We start from the raw sequence: 16,868 nt of genomic DNA, 5'->3' as shown, positions 1-16,868 counted from the left end.
TGCACTTGTGTATGAACTTCCAGCATATTATGCTGGAACTCCAACACGCGGAAAGTTCTAGTATAATATATTGGAGATTGGAGCACCTGTGCTTCCAATCTCCAGTATATTATGCTGGACCGGTATATTATACTGGAACTCTAGTATATTATACTTGAGTATTTTTCCGGATTTTGAACAGTGTTTTTGCTTAGATTTATCTTTACATGAAAAGTAGCTAAATTTCGATTACGTTTGAAACTGTGGTTATTTTTGAATGACCACTTGTAAATCTGGTTATTTTTGAATTTCTTTCGATTTTTTCTATACCCAGAACTCGAATTAAAGACCTTTGATTAACGATGAAGAATCCTATTTATGCCCCTTCAGAACTTTCTTTTAAGATCATGCCGTTCACAAGATCCACAATATCTTTTGTTTGAAAATGTGTTGCTCCAAATCTAGAATTAAATTAAAAAAACAATTTTTTTAATCAAGAATTAGGGGATACTTGGAGTTGTATGAGTTGTTATAGCTGATTTTCGAGCTAATATATCACTTAATCCAACAACAATATCAAATCTAGTGTAATTCTAAAGTGGGGTTTGAAAAGGGTAATGTGTAGGTAGATTTTATCCCTAACTTGTGAAGGTAGAGAAATTGTTTTCCATAGACCCTCGGCTCAAAGGAAGTGAAAAGGAAGCAACAAATCACTTAGTGGGCATTTGGACATAAGAATTGTAAAATCCCAAAAAAGGGTGAAATTCTTTTTCAAGTTAAAATGGTATTTGAATTTTATAGTTGTGCTTGAACATGAATAGAATTTTGGGTTTTTTTTTGAAGATTTATGAGTGAAAATTTTGAAAAAAATAGTTTTTTTTGGAGTTTTTCAAATTTTCGAAAATTTCTAAATTGCATCTTCAAGTGAAATTTGAAAATTTTATGAACAAACGCTGATTTCGGAAAAAAAATGAAATTTTTTTGAAAAAAAAAAAAATTTCTTATGTCCAAACGGGCTCAGTCCTACTGAAAACACAATTAATTGCAAATCATATTTATTCAGCCTAGTGATGAAATATAGAAATTAATTTTTTTGATTTTAGAGTAAATACTAGTGCAAAACAAGTATTTATCCTTCTTTGATGGGAGGTAAATGTCAATCGAGTCGTGTGATGGGATCACCAAAACCAACGATAAATGCGACACCAAGGCAACTTACGATTTCTTTTTTTTGGTTTTCCGTATCTCATACCCGCATTGAAGCCCGATTATATCCGGATTCGTACGGCATATGACCCCATTCGGGGGAAAGCGCTCCCTACCAAGAATTTGTCCATACCCAGAGTTCGAACTCGAGATTTAATACCCAGAGTTCGAACTCGAAATCTCTGATTAAAGGAAGAGCAGTCTCATTTATTGCTCCACATATTTTGGTGATACCTTACGATTTATTATAACGTTGGTGTCATGAACTCTCCTATTTAAAGACAACCTCATCAGCTCCCCCAAAACTAGCCGTTACGAAACTTACATATACAAAGTTCAAACTTCCTCCTCTCTTTACTCACTCTCTCTCTCTCTCTCTCTGTGCAAATTCACTTTCTCTCTCTAAATCCATAAAGCTCAAATGACAATCTCAGTAGAATCTTCATCTCCTGCTTCACTTAACAAGGTTCTTGATTCTCCTCTTAATAACACAACATTAAAGATTACAACTTTAGATTCATTTTTTCTGTACTACCCCTTTTGTTTTTATTAATTTTCAGTATAATAAATTACCCAAAAAAACTAAATTTTTTCACTATTTAATTTTCAGGGGTCATCAAGTTTGATGGGTTCTTCACCAATTTACAGTCCATCTTCAGATAAACGTTTTTGGAGTACTCTACGCAGTAGAGTTGATACTCTTCTTGAAAATCGACTCCCTATTGATTTTCCCCTCCCTGCTCAAAAGGTAAATTTTAACTAGTAATATTTTGTATTATCAGTGAAATTTAATCTGTGATAGCATGTTATAGTTACCTAGGAAATGCCCTGATTATGTAAATATCTTTATACCGTCAGAGCATAGGAAACTCTTTAATTTTTTTTGGGGTCTTAATTGGTCCATGTTTTAAAAAAAAAAGAAGAAGATTTTTTGGGGGTCTTGATTTTTGTTTAATTTTGTGTGAAAATGGTTGCTCCGAGGCTTGGTGTAACTGGTAAGTTTTCGAGCTGTAGAAACAAACTTTTGCAGAAATGCAGAGTAAGGCTGCATTTCTGCAAAATGGTTGTCGCTGAATGATGGAGCAGCAGAGGATTTTGTGTACTATTAGTGAAATTTAACCTGTGATAGCACGTTAGTTACCTAGGAAATGACCTGATTGTGTAAATATCTTTACACCATTAATGCACATAATTTAAACCTTTTTTGTGCTTCATTTTTTAATTGGTAAATGTTTATTTTTTGAATTTTTTTGGGGTCTTAATTTTTGTTTAATTTTGTGTGAAAATGGTTGTTGTAGAGTGATGGAGCAGCAGAGGATAAATCAAAGAGAATGAAGGAGGATGCTATGCTTTTACTAAGAGGATTTGATTCTGTTTCTTACACTCTTTCAGAGTTGTCTAACAATCTTGAAAATGCCCTTCAGGTATATATATATCCCTTGTTTTAATATATGATTGTAGGTTATATAGGATTAATTGTGTGAGTTTTTGATAAGGCTTTTTCTTTTATGGAAATATGACTTTTTTAAAGGAAGTTTTGGCTTGTGAAATTGAGGTTTTATCTCAAGTTGACCATTGTAGTCCGCTCTTTCCTAGTGACGAAGCCAGGAATTTCATCTAGGGTGTTCAAACTTGAAAGAAGTAAAAAATATCTCTGATAAAGGGTGTTCAATACAGTATATGTTATATACCACTAAAATCTAATATTTTACCTATATATACCGCGTAATTTTTTAATGAAGGGCGGTCTGGTTTGTTGACCACCCTTGGAGCTACATAGCTTCGCCCTGCTCCTTCTTCGGATCCTGCGCATAGCAGGAGCTTAGTGCACTAGGCTGCTCTTTTTTAATTGCTAATGAGAATGAAAGAATTACCATCTATCTTGTTTGTCATTAACCAGAAGTTGCTCATAGTGTCAAGCATATGTAAGTTCTAAAAGCTGTACAATGTAACTTTAAAGCAAATTCAGGATTTAAAATCAGTGTATTTGAAACCCTCTAAGTAGAGTCTATTTAATAATGTTATTTAAATTTTTCTCTATACATATATATTGTTGATATATGATTTATTGTGTGATTTATCAAAGGCCTTTTGTTTTAAGGAAGATATGGTTTGATGAGAAGAAGTTTTTGTTTGTAAAGTTGAGGTTCTTCTACATTTATCATTTAACAAGAAGTTGCTCATAGATACTGTTAAGCATTAGGTATTCTTTTACGGTTCTGCAATATAACTTTTGAGGCATAACAGTTTGGCAATATTTTGTTGAAGTTGAAAAATCGCATATTTGAAGTTGAAAAAGAGTATTTGGAAGAATGTACCTTGTAATATAGTTGAAAAAGAATATTTAGAAGTTGAAAGTTGTGTTTGCACGTGCATACATTGTTTGGAAACGTAGAAATAAACGTCGAGCTAGTGATCATATATATTGTATATATATTCATACAGGGAGCGAGAGATCTAGCGAAACCGCCCACATTAACAGATATACTTCATTGCACAATGGAGAAGGCAAAAAGTGGAGAAAACCAATCAAAGGAAGGTAAAGATGAGGGTTTTAAAGAAAAGAAAGAGAGTGAAGAAAGCAACAAAGGATTGAAGAGGAAATTGGATGAATGCTCAGATGATGCACAACAAGATGATGATACCAAAAAAGAAAATGGGCAGGTCACAAAAGAGCTGGGAAAGTTCAAGAAAGCCAAAAATGTTTGTACCCCTTCATTCCTTTTTCTTGTGTTCTATTGCTTGTTTCTACTATTTCTTTCCTGAGCCGAGGGTCTATCGGAAACAACCTCTCTACCCTCCCAAGGGTCTAAGGTCTACGTACACAGTATCCTCCTCAGACCCCAATTGTGGGACTTCACTGGGCTGTTGTTGTTGTTGTTATTTCTCCAAGAATGATTATAGTTACTTTTGCTGCATTTGTGTTTGCCGACCTCAACTTGTTTAAGATTGAGGCATAGTTGTTGTTGTTGCTACTGCATTTGTGTTTAAGTGCTAACTTGATATTATCTCTGTGTAGCTTGCAATATCCATGGCATCAAAAGCGGCCACATTAGCTCGAGAATTGAAATCATTAAGATCAGACTTACGTTTTATGCAAGAACGTTCTGCTCTTTTGGAGGAGGAGAATAGAAGACTTCGCGATGGCTTTGACAAAGGGATACCACCAGAAGAAGATGACCTGGTAATGACACTTGACATCCTCACTCAAGTTGTTTACTACTTGAACCGTGATATAGATTTAAGTTATATAAACTGACAGTATAATATATTATATGATAGACGACATTGAGTGATACTACTTGAACCATGACATTCGAATTGTCTACTACATCAACCATGGCATGATGTATAATAAATTATATGTTATGTCACTCTATAGAAAACATAGAGTGACACTACTCGAACCGCGACACTCAAATTGTTTGTTACTTTGGGCCATGACACAAAAATTGTTTGACACAATGTAGCATAGGTTTATGGTATATAATCTGACAGTATAATATGGTAGATAAACATAGAGCTATGCTGCTTGAACCGTGACACTCAAATGGTTTACTACTTGAACCATGACAGAAAGTAAGATAGATTCAAAAAGGCCAGCCTGGTGCACTAAGTTCCCGCTATGCTATGTGGGATCCAGGGAAGGGCCGGACCACAAGTTTCTAATTGTACGCAACCTTACCCTGCATTTCTGCAAGAGGCTGTTTCTATGGCTCGAACGTGTAACCTCCTGGTCACATGGCATCAACTTTACCAGTTAAACGAAGCCTCCCCTTCAGAATGTAAGATAGATTGAAATTGTATAAACTAGCCGTTTATATATCTCACACACTAGATAAGAATAGTCATGATCAACCTTAGATTAAAATTCATATTCTATCATTTGAATTGTGACTCAAAATAGATATCTGCAAAATATCTGCGCATTTAATCTACTTCTTTTACTTTGCTCAGGTGAGGCTTCAAATGGAGGCACTTCTTACTGAAAAATCAAGACTTGCAAATGAAAATGCAAACTTGAATAGGGAAAACCAATGCCTTAGACATCTTGTTGAGTACCACCAGTTGACCTCACAAGATCTCTCTGCATCCTATGAAGATTTACTAAGAGGAATGGGTTTGGACATTTCTCCAGAGGAGGATACCGAGACAAATGGCGGATCAGGAACACGACAGAAAGATATATACGGTATTTCCAAATCACTAGATGAGATCTATGATGAAGAATGAAGAAACAATGATAAAGTATAAACCTGCTTTTTAAATCAATGTAATCTGCCTATATCGCGAATATTGTAAAATTTTGTAGCTCATATTGCAAGTTGTGTTCTCTATAATGAAAGACAACAATTATGTTGTTCATCCTCCAAACTTCATCCCAACAACACCTTCATTCATCAAGTAAAGCTTGATTTAAGTTGTACTTATCTTAGAGTAGAAGCATCGACGCATAGGAAGATGCAACCATATTGAATGGGTTCAACTGAAACTAGTATTTTCGATACTGATCTTAGAGTTATAATTTCAAAAGTACATCTATCTCGATGACAATTGGCTGTCCTTGCAATAAATAATCACTACATTAGGTACCTTAACCCTTCATAATTCCAAGAATGAAGAATATGAAAGGCTCAAATTAAAGGTAAAAACAGGCCAGGACAAGGAGACTAGAGGACTTTCATTGTAGAGAAAACTTGTCATAGTTCTTGAAAATGGATAAATTATGAGAGTTGGACCATGGATTTTTTAGACGTATGGACCGCAAAGGCAGCTCGATGCATGAAGTATCCCGCATTCACACAGGGTCCGGGGAAGGACCGCACCTCAAGGAATGTGATGTAGGCCGTCTATCCTGATGCAAGTATCAGTGGCTGATTCCACGACCTCGAACCCGTGAGTCACATGGAGACAAGCCAAACCTTCAAAATCTAAGTAGTGGAGAATAATTAAAAATGTGGCCAGTCAAGAAGACTAAGATGACTTCTATTGTAGAAGCTATGTAATTAAAGATTAGGGAAGACAAAATGTTTGTATGTATATAGTTCTAAGATGTTTGTATATAATTCTCATTTCATTGACACTCTAATGGAGTTGCAAATGGGCTGTAATCTCTAATTTGTTAGAGAGTATACACTTTTTTCTCTTTCACCGGAAGTGGTTTAGAAAATAATCCAAAGTTAACAATGTCAGGTTTAAGAACTAAACTTGCGCATTTTGTATAAAGCAGAATTAGACTATAATGCAGGGACTAAAATCGCTATTTTTTCATAATATAAATATAATTAGTAAGATAAGCCAAAATAATGAAGTATTACTTTGTAGAATAAACTAGTAAGGCTGGCTAACGGCTTAAATATTATTTTCTTCTTTCTTTTTCCTCTCCAATCATTTTATAAAATCACAAATGATATGTTTGTAAACAGGATCCATGTTCTAGGAAGTCAATAAAATTTTGGATTTAATTTTTAAAATAAGTGAGCCAAGCTAAGGTGTATGATATGTTCATGGCATCCCATTATCTCAAGACCTTAGTGGAACAGAATTAACCAAAAAATAATCATCTAGCCTTAGAATTCAAATCTTCTCAATAGGAAGCCAAATGAAGAAACAAATGCCTCAATTTGTTTGTGCATTGGCATTTTTCTTGATTGCAACCTGCACTATTGGCATATTCACCATATTCTTATAAACCACCTGTTTCAACATACAATAAAGTCCCAAACCCAGTAAAGAGTGACAATTATCATGTGTCACCATTGTCACAAGACAAATACAAAGTGCCATAATTTTCCATGAATCAAGGTACCCTCAACGCCTAAACATGAATACAAGGTGCCATCTAGCTTACCAGAGAATAACAATTACGAGAAGCCATCAGTTCCAAAAAATAACTACAACAAGGTGCCATCTGTTCCAAAAGATAACTATTACAAGACACCCTCAGTGCCTAAACAAGTATACGAGGCACCTTCTTTGCCAAAGAATAACTACTACAAGAAGCCATATGTTCCAGAATATAACTACAAGAAGGTGCCATCTGTTCCAAAAGATAACTATTACAAGGCACCCTCAGTGCCTAAACAGGAATACGAGGCACCATCTTTGCCAAAGAATGACTACTACAAGAAGCCATATGTTCCAAAATATAACTACAAAAAGGTGCCATCTCTTCCAAAAGATAATTATTACAAGGCACCCTCAGTGCCTAAACAGGTGTACGAGGCACCATCTTTGCCAAAGAATGACTACTACAAGAAGCCATATGTTTCAGAATATAACTACAACAAGGTGTCATCTGTTCCAAAAAATAACTATTACAAGACACCCTCAGTGCCTAAACAGGTATACGAGGCACCATCTTTGCCAAAGAATGACTACTACAAGAAGCCATATGTTCCAGAATATAACTACAAGAAGGTGCCATCTGTTCCAAAAGATAACTATTACAAGGCACCTTCAGTGCCTAAACAGGTATACGAGGCACCATCTTTGCCAAAGAATGACTACTACAAGAAGCCATATGTTCCAGAATATAACTACAAGAAGGTGTCATCTCTTCCAAAAGATAACTATTACAAGGCACCCTCAGTGCTTAAACAGGTATACGAGGCACCATCTTTGCCAAAGAATGACTACTACAAGAAGCCATATGTTCCAGAATATAACTACAAGAAGGTGCCATCTGTTCCAAAAGATAACTATTACAAGGCACCCTCAGTGCCTAAACAGGTATACGAGGCACCATCTTTGCCAAAGAATGACTACTACAAGAAGCCATATGTTCCAGAATATAACTACAAGAAGGTGCCATCCCTTCCAAAAGATAACTATTACAAGGCACCCTCAGTGCCTAAACAGGTATACGAGGCACCATATTTGCCAAAGAATGCTACTATAAGAAGCCATATGTTCCAGAATATAACTACAAGAAGGTGCCATCTGTTCCAAAAGATAACTATTACAAGGCACCCTCAGTGCCTAAACAGGTATACGAGGCACCATCTTTGCCAAAGAATGACTACTGCAAGAAGCCATATGTTCCAGAATATAACTACAAGAAGGTGCCATCTGTTCCAAAAGATAACTATTACAAGGCACCCTTAGTGCCTAAACAGGTGTACGAGGCACCATCTTTGCCAAAGAATGACTACTACAAGAATCCATATGTTCCATAATATAATTACAAGAAGGTGCCATATGTTCCAAAAGATAACTATTACAAGGTACCCTCAGTGCCTAAACAGGTATACGAGGCACCATCTTTGCCAAAGAATGACTACTACAAGAAGGTGCCATCTGTTCCAAAAAATAACTATTACAAGGCACTCTCAGTGCCTTAACAGGTATACGAGGCACCATCTTTGCCAAAGAATGACTGCCACAAGAAGCCATATGTTCCAGAATATAACTACAAGAAGGTGCCATCTCTTCCAAAAGATAACTATTACAAGGCACCTTCAGTGCCTAAACAGGTGTACGAGGCACCATCTTTGCCAAAGAATGACTACTACAAGAAGCCATATGTTTCAGAATATAACTACAACAAGGTGCCATCTGTTCCAAAAAATAACTATTACAAGACACCCTCAGTGCCTAAACAGGTATACGAGGCACCATCTTTGCCAAAGAATGACTACTACAAGAAGCCATATGTTCCAGAATATAACTACAAGAAGGTGCCATCTGTTCCAAAAGATAACTATTACAAGGCACCCTCAGTGCCTAAACAGGTATACGAGGCACCATCTTTGCCAAAGAATGACTACTACAAGAAGCCATATGTTCCAGAATATAACTACAAGAAGGTGTCATCTCTTCCAAAAAATAACGATTACAAGGCACCCTCAGTGCCTAAACAGGTGTACGAGGCACCATCTTTGCCAAAGAATGACTACTACAAGAAGCCATATGTTTCAGAATATAACCCTAACAAGGTGCCATCTGTTCCAAAAAATAACTATTACAAGACACCCTCAGTGCCTAAACAGGTATACGAGGCACCATCTTTGCCAAAGAATGACTACTACAAGAAGCCATATGTTCCAGAATATAACTACAAGAAGGTGCCATCTGTTCCAAAAGATAACTATTACAAGGCACCCTCAGTGCCTAAACAGGTATACGAGGCACCATCTTTGCCAAAGAATGACTACTACAAGAAGCCATATGTTCCAGAATATAACTACAAGAAGGTGTCATCTCTTCCAAAAGATAACTATTACAAGGCACCCTCAGTGCCTAAACAGGTGTACGAGGCACCATCTTTGCCAAAGAATGACTACTACAAGAAGCCATATGTTTCAGAATATAACTACAACAAGGTGCCATCTGTTCCAAAAAATAACTATTACAAGACACCCTCAGTGCCTAAACAGGTATACGAGGCACCATCTTTGCCAAAGAATGACTACTATAAGAAGCCATATGTTCCAGAATATTACTACAAGAAGGTGCCATCTGTTCCAAAAAATAACTATTACAGGCACCCTCAATGCCTAAACAGGTATACGAGGCACCATCTTTGCTAAAGAATGACTACTACAAGAAGCCATGTGTTCTAAAATATAACTGCAAGAAGGTGCCATCTCTTCCAAAAGATAACTATTACAAGGCACCCTCAGTGCCTAAGCAGGTATACACAACACTACCAAAGAATGACTACCACAAGAAGCTATTTGTTCGAGAGTATAACTACAAGAAAGAGTCATCTCTTCTAAAAAATAACTACTACAAGGTACCTTCAATGCCTAAACAGGAATACAAAGCGCCATCTTTGCCAAAGAAGCCATCAATTCCAAAAGATAACTACAAGAAGGTGCCATCTCTTCTAAAAATAACTATTAGAAGGCACCCTCAACACCTAAAAAGGAATACAAGATGCCATCTGTACCAAAGAATGACTACTACAAAATGCCATCAGTTCCAAAGAATAACTAGAAGGTGCCATATGTACCTGAACATATGGTGCCATCGTTACAAAAGAATGACTACTACAAAAAGCCATCTGTTCCAAAAAATAAGTACAAAAATGTTTCATCTCTTTCAAAAAATAACTACTACAAAGTACCCTCAATGCCTAAATAGGAATACGAGGTGCCCTCTTTGTCTCAGAATGATTATTACAAAAAAACTATCAACTTCTCCACCACTACCGTTATGATTTAACATATGATGCACATTATATTTAACCAACGTCACGTTCATGAATTGCATATTATATTGCAGGAGAAAGACATTGGAAATAAAAGTTTATTATTTGATGGTAACATGCATGTCCATAGTTATGACTGGGCTTAAGTGCTTAAGGACAAGAACAGCCTTAAATTATGCTTTAATTCGTTTGTAAAATAGCCAAAAATGACGTTGGATTTACTTCCTATGCGTAATTACTTTTCCATTAATTTGCATTGGTTTGCATGTGCATGTGGATTATGTCACCTTGTGAGTCATTCTCGGGTGAAATTCAAAAATAGCCAGATTTATAAGTGGTAATTGAAAAATAGTTACAGTTTTAAAAGTAATTGAAATTTAGCCACTTTTCATGTAAAGATAAATCTGAACGAAAACACTGTTCAAAATCCGGAAAATATTCCAGCATAATATACTGGAGTTCCAGAATAATATACTAGAACTCTAGTATATTATACTGGAACTCCAGTATAATATACTGGTCCAATATAATACGGTGGAAGTTCATACACAGGTGCACCAATCTCCAGTAATATTATGCTGGAACTTTCCGTGTTGCAGCAAAATAGTGACTATTTTTCAATTATTTTGCAAATGTTGGCTATTTTTAAATTACCAATCCAAAAATTGGCTAGCCCATGCAATTTTGACGTCATTCTCATCGGTCTATTAAGATTTTCTAAATTTTTTATACTATCACCGTGTATAATTTCATTTAATTAATTGATTATGTTAGTGGATGTCGATAATTCCGACTCTCTTAAGTACGATTAAATTGTAAAGGTATATTTAGTAACACTAATTGATAGCCTAAAACATATGATAAATGAAATTTTATAATTTATCGGTACATTTAACTTAATTCATAATTAACTCCAAACACACTTTTCTTATTAATCCCTAAAACTATACAAAATAGAAAATAGCTTGATTATTCTTGGCCAATCAATTATAGTGGGATTTCATTATTTATTGAACTAACTTTCTAAAAGACATTTCAAACTTTAAAGTAATAACATCATAGTGCATTTACAAGTGTTGGTTTTCCACAATATATCCGTATATTTCAAATATAGTGGGGTCGGGAGGGTCAGATGTACGCAGCCTTACCCCTACCCTGGACGGACAGAAATGTTGTTTTCGATAGACAACCAAAAACCAATGAAGGAAGAAATTTAAACAAATACATTCACATTTTCTAACTTTCCGTTATAACTAGGAAACATAGGTGCCTGATCTCGCGCATTACTTCTGAATATATTCCAATATTATATGTAAGAATCCTAACATTTCGCGATAGAGAGGCGTGGACATGTTATATATGATCTCAAACTCTCATGAGCTAGTTTTTGGGATTAAAATTAAACGGTCCGTAATAAAATAATAGTATTTGGAAAAAGATGTCTTAATTCTTGAATTTTTAGTTAAGAAAAGTGGGTTGGGAAGAGGGTAATTATGTGGAAATTAAAAAGTACAAATGAGATGGGCAAAAACTATATAATATAATCTGTTGGCTAATTTTTGTATGGACAAAAGATATTTAACCAATCCACACCTTTTTTAATTCCTTTTTTTTTTTACACTTATCAACCAATTTTTAGCTATTAAAACCAGGCAAAACTCAATATCTTTTACCAATTTAAGAAAAAAGGAAAATACCATTTTTTAAAAAAAAAAACAAGTCCAGAGAGATTCATCTAATTTCAAGTTATTATAGCCTCCCACTTTCTTCAACTTTTTCTTGTTCTTTTCCTCATTATAATATGTGGCAGAGTAAAAAGCTGAATATTTCTAGTGGCATCAAAAGCTTTTCTCCTCCCCCTTGCAAAATATAGAATCCCAACAAGGGCGGAGCTAGACTGCCGGAAGCGGATTCGATCGAACCTAATAACTTTGATTCGAACCCTGTATTCGTCTTAAAAATTCATTAAATATATATAAATTATTAATTTAGAACTCAATAACTTAAAATGATAAGAAACCCAAACTCATAACTTAAAAATCCTGACTCCGCCTCTTACTCCACCCCCACCCCCCCCCCCCCAAAAAACCCCCCTCAAGTGGTAGCTTTTTAGCTCTATAAATTCAAGCTTGCACCTTTCACTTCTCCTTCATGTCCTATCCTTCTATCCTTTGTCAACCCGCATTGCTCTTTGTCGCGCTACTTTATCGAGTAGAGATTTGAATAAAAACTCTATTTTACGTTGTATTTACAAACACATATTAAAAAAATTTCACACTTAAAAATTACACACTTCAAACAAAAAACCAGAAGAATTCCTCTGTTTTTGCTCTGTTTTCAATTGCAATTTTGGTCCAAAACAATACCAAAATGTCTCCTCCTATATCAAACTTTTCTCCACAAGAACTAATAGAAGAAAATGAAAATGTGAGTAACTGGAGTTTCATGCAAATCCTCAACAACTCTTCTTCCTACCAAAATAATCAATCCGATACAACGGAGGAAATCGACGTTCAACCTTCGACGAAGCAATGTTCTTCTTCCATTATGAACACAAGAAGCTTGGATATGTGCACAGAGATATTAGGAAGCGAGACGGGCAGTAATTATATCAGTGAAAGCAATATGGATGAATTCTTTTCTGACATTTCTCGTGGTGTTAAACGATCAAAATGTCGAGAATTCAAGAAAAGAATCAAGAAGACAGTAACTTTTCCACCTCCTCTGACTTCAATCAGTGGAATGGACAGAGTACAGATAAAATCTTATCGTGAAGGCGGGCGCCTAGTTTTAAGGGCTGCAAGGATAAGTACTTGCAGCCCTTACTTTCAGGCTGAGCGTGCTAACGGCACGCTCAGACTTTCTTGGGTAAAATATGGTAATAATAATGAAATGGAAGTTGAACAAGATGTTGAAGTTCAAAATGGTGAAAAAGCAGAAGCCGAAGTCGAAGCCAAAGTCATTGAACATGAAAATGGTGATGATTATTGGCCAAAGAATGGTAGAAGAAGATTAGCAAGGAAGTGTAAGGAAAGTGGAAATAGAAGCAAAGGGATACAAAACTGGGGGCAATTATGGGTGGTCATTTCCTAAAGAATTCACCTATGAAACACCGACGCTGTAAAGAATTTTTACGTTATCAGTATAATTTTAATTTTTAATCTAGTGTAGCAAGTAAGTTGCTTTATTATCTATGCTACTAACCGCACTTTGTATGGCGATTATCTGTAATTATTATTTAGGTGACCTGATAGCGAAAAATTCTTCTTACCTATCAGTGTATAAACGTTAAAATATTCATAAAAAGCCAAATGCTTTCTTTTGGAAATTTGGCTGGATCTACACCTCTCTTTTACCCCATCTTGGTAATATATAGCAGCAACAACAACAACAATAAATTTAATATAATCAGATAGAAAAGTTATTTCTAACAGACCCTCGATATTTTCCCATTTTGCTACTACTGTTAAACCTCTCTATAACAATATCCCTTTATAACAACACTTCACTATAAAAGCTAAGTTTTTTCAGAACCAATTTTTATGTTATAATATATGTTCTATATAACAGCATTTCGCTATACAACAACAACAACAACCTAGTATAATCCCACTTAGTGAGGTATGAGGAGGGTAGTGTGTACGCAGACCTTACCCCTACCCTGGGGTAGAGAGGCTGTTTCCAAATAGACCCCCGGCATCCTTCCCTCCAAAAACTTCCCACCTTGCTCTTGGGGAGACTCGAACTCACAACCTCTTGGTTGAAAGTGGAGGTTGCTTACCATCAGAACAACCCCTCCAAGAGCATTTCGCTATAACATCAAAAAATATTCGGAACAAATAAGATTATTGTAGAGAGGTTTAACTGTGTATTTATTCTCATTCTTTTGTACATGGAGTAGTTATTATGGTTCTCACAGTATGATTCAACTTTGCTAATATTCTTTTTTCTAATTGTTTATTACTGCCTTATTCTTCACTGGAATGTATGGAGAACCTTTCACCTTTTCATTGGAGAGGAATTATAACTATTGGTACAACTTGATGTATGACTCATCAGTCATCACCAATTCAATAATTTTCTTGTCTCCTCACATGCATGAGCAATGAGCCATTCACAATATAAGCACGAGTTTAATTTTTATACACCGTAGTAAAAAGAACTTTTACATTATCAGATCGTTTAAAAATAATTAATAAAATATATATAAATACCGTCTATGAAAAGTGAGACTAGTAATCAGAATAAGAAGGTCAATTATATGCTACAACAGATTAAAATATATTGATTGCGTAAATTATTTTTATACTATCAGTATATATAAGTTAAATTTATGCTAAAACATAAATAGAAATGAGCAAAATGTGCTCATGCTTCATGCAAGTGGGCTGCAGTACTAGGTGTACATATGACTGGTAACTGTCATTGCCTAAAGCAAACAAGATAACACTTGAACTAAAAGCAGATAGGGCAATTTTTCGGAAAATGCTGACCTATATTCGGATTTCCAACTACACACTTTATCTTTGCGGGAATCATATTACTCCCTAAACTATTTTAAAGTAAAATTATTTGCAATCTTAACGTTGCCGTGACAGAGTGTGTGAGAAGCAAGAAAAAATAATTTTCAGATTTTTTTTCTTTTTTACCATTTTTCTTACTTTTTTTTTCCTTTTCCTTTTTCTTTGTCTTTTTTCTTTTACTTCTTTTTTCGTTTCTTCTTTAATTTCGACGGATATTCATTCACCGACAACTTTGCCTAATCGTTTTTCTTCTATTTATTCTGCTTTTCATTTTCCTCTTTTTACCCTTTTCACACACATATTAAAGCTTTTCATTTTCCTCTTTTTACCCTTTTCACACACATATTAAACTCTCAAAAAGATCTATTCATAAGCAAAGCAAAATACACTCAGATTTGGGGGGGGGGGGAGGAAATTATCATCGGAAAACCTTCCCAAGCCGAAAAAATTGATATATTGATATTTTAACAAGAAAAATCTTCTCAGCTTATATTCATTTTTATTTCTTTTGCTCTTCCTCCCATACATAAATTATACTTTCAAAAAAAAATTATATATATCTAAAACAAAACGGGATAAAAACCTGTCGTCGGAAAAAAAAAATTCGCCGGAACAAATTGGTATTCGTTAAATTCCGATGACCACCATTTTATGCCATCGGTGACCACAACAAAAAGAAAAAAAATGAAATACCAAAAAAAAAATGAGAATAATAAGAAATAAGAAAAAAGGATAAGAAAAAGAAGAAAGAATAAAAAAAGTACTAAAAATACATGTGGGGGCGTGTGTAATTCACCACTTGCCAAGAGTTTAGTTGTCTAGCTTTAGGGTGGTATTTATTCCATTTAAAAAAGGTTAAGGAGGTAATAGGATTCCCGCAAAGATAAAGTGTATAGTTGAAAATTCGGGTATAGGTCAGGGGTACTTATGCATTTTCCTCCAATTTTTCTAAAAAAGAATAGTATTAGTGGAACTAAAGTCGCGATAAAGTCAAGATTATTGTGGCGAACAGAATTGCGACGTAAAGGATAAAGAGTTTTTGTGGCTACAGAAATTGCAATTGAAAGTCGAGTAGGTCGTCACTAAAAGTCGATTAGGGTCGCCGCTAGAAATAGCGACCTTGTCGGCATTCGTCGCAACTTACTCAGCTTTTAGTGGCGATCTGAGTCGCCACGGAATCGTTCATCCTTTCAGTTTGGCCACAATAACCTTAACTTTATGGCGACTTTTGTCGTGTGAGTGTTAATTTTTTGTAGCGACTATAAACTATAGTCGCCACTATAAAGTCATCATTCATTGACGACCTACCCATGATGTTTTTTTTTTTTTGAATATTTTTGGTCGCATAAGTTTTTACATTTTGTTGCATCTTCAGTCGCCGCTAAATGTTATCTGTATTGCCACTAAAAGTCGAATAGATTGCTAGTAAAGTTATTATTTATTGGCGATCTACCTAAAATATAGCTTCAATTACGTGATGGTTCTAATACATAAAAATATCATAAATATCATTTGAGTCAATCAATAGCCATGTAGTTTATAACTATGTTCCCACGATCTCGAGTTTTTGGTCAATATTGTCCCTTATTTTTGAGGTTAGGTCTATTTTTGTCCCTCAAATATAACACTGAGCATATTTAATCCTTTAAGTATGCTAAAGTGAAGCACCTTAGTCTCACTGACAGAATCTGTCCAAGATCAATTACGGAGTTGGTTTCGGCACTCACCGTCTTTTTAATTTACTTATCGAAAATATTTTATAAACCAACACCCACTAATAATACATAGCTGATAAAATCAAGATTTTAACATTGAAACTTTTACTTTTAAAAATTTCGGTTGATTTTTCCGAAAAGAAAAGTTAAAATTTGAAAAAAATAGAGCTGCCAAGATTACTTCTAGGCATATTATTGAAGTAAACGAATAGCCCGATTATATTATCACTTTTAGCTCGCAGCAGAAACTATTTACATCTGGTAGCCGAAAAAGTATATAAAATTTGTATA

The 16,868-nt window shown here is 35.0% G+C and overlaps 2 protein-coding genes and 1 pseudogene across 3 annotated transcripts; all 3 read left to right on the top strand.

The window, feature by feature from the left end:
• Positions 1–1,484: 1,484 nt before the first annotated feature.
• On the top strand, positions 1,485–5,627 carry LOC142179349 (uncharacterized). Of its 2 annotated transcripts, XR_012707361.1 has the most exons (7): positions 1,485–1,651; positions 1,796–1,933; positions 2,484–2,609; positions 3,631–3,888; positions 4,205–4,369; positions 4,762–4,970; positions 5,143–5,278. XR_012707361.1 is itself a non-coding variant. In XM_075249061.1 (6 exons), the coding sequence occupies exons 1-6, from the start codon at positions 1,607–1,609 to the stop codon at positions 5,416–5,418; spliced, it is 1,008 nt and encodes a 335-aa protein (XP_075105162.1). In that variant the 5' UTR covers positions 1,486–1,606; the 3' UTR covers positions 5,419–5,627. The 2 variants fall into 2 exon arrangements, 1 of the variants encoding a protein (XP_075105162.1); XM_075249061.1 differs by lacking the exon at positions 4,762–4,970 and having other exon boundaries at positions 1,486–1,651; positions 5,143–5,627.
• A 744-nt stretch (positions 5,628–6,371) lies between these two features.
• On the top strand, positions 6,372–10,353 carry LOC142179625 (uncharacterized; annotated as a pseudogene).
• Positions 10,354–12,503: 2,150 nt separating this feature from the next.
• LOC142174698 (protein FANTASTIC FOUR 2-like) lies at positions 12,504–13,626 on the top strand. Its single transcript, XM_075240785.1, has one exon. The coding sequence runs from the start codon at positions 12,710–12,712 to the stop codon at positions 13,430–13,432; it is 723 nt and encodes a 240-aa protein (XP_075096886.1). The 5' UTR covers positions 12,504–12,709; the 3' UTR covers positions 13,433–13,626.
• The last annotated feature ends 3,242 nt before the right edge of the window (positions 13,627–16,868 follow it).

This window comes from Nicotiana tabacum, chromosome 3, assembly GCF_000715075.1.
Source record: "Nicotiana tabacum cultivar K326 chromosome 3, ASM71507v2, whole genome shotgun sequence".
In the NCBI taxonomy this organism is placed as follows: Eukaryota; Viridiplantae; Streptophyta; class Magnoliopsida; order Solanales; family Solanaceae; genus Nicotiana; species Nicotiana tabacum.
Note: the sequence above shows the minus strand (reverse complement) of the source record. Positions and strands in the feature narration are given on the sequence as shown.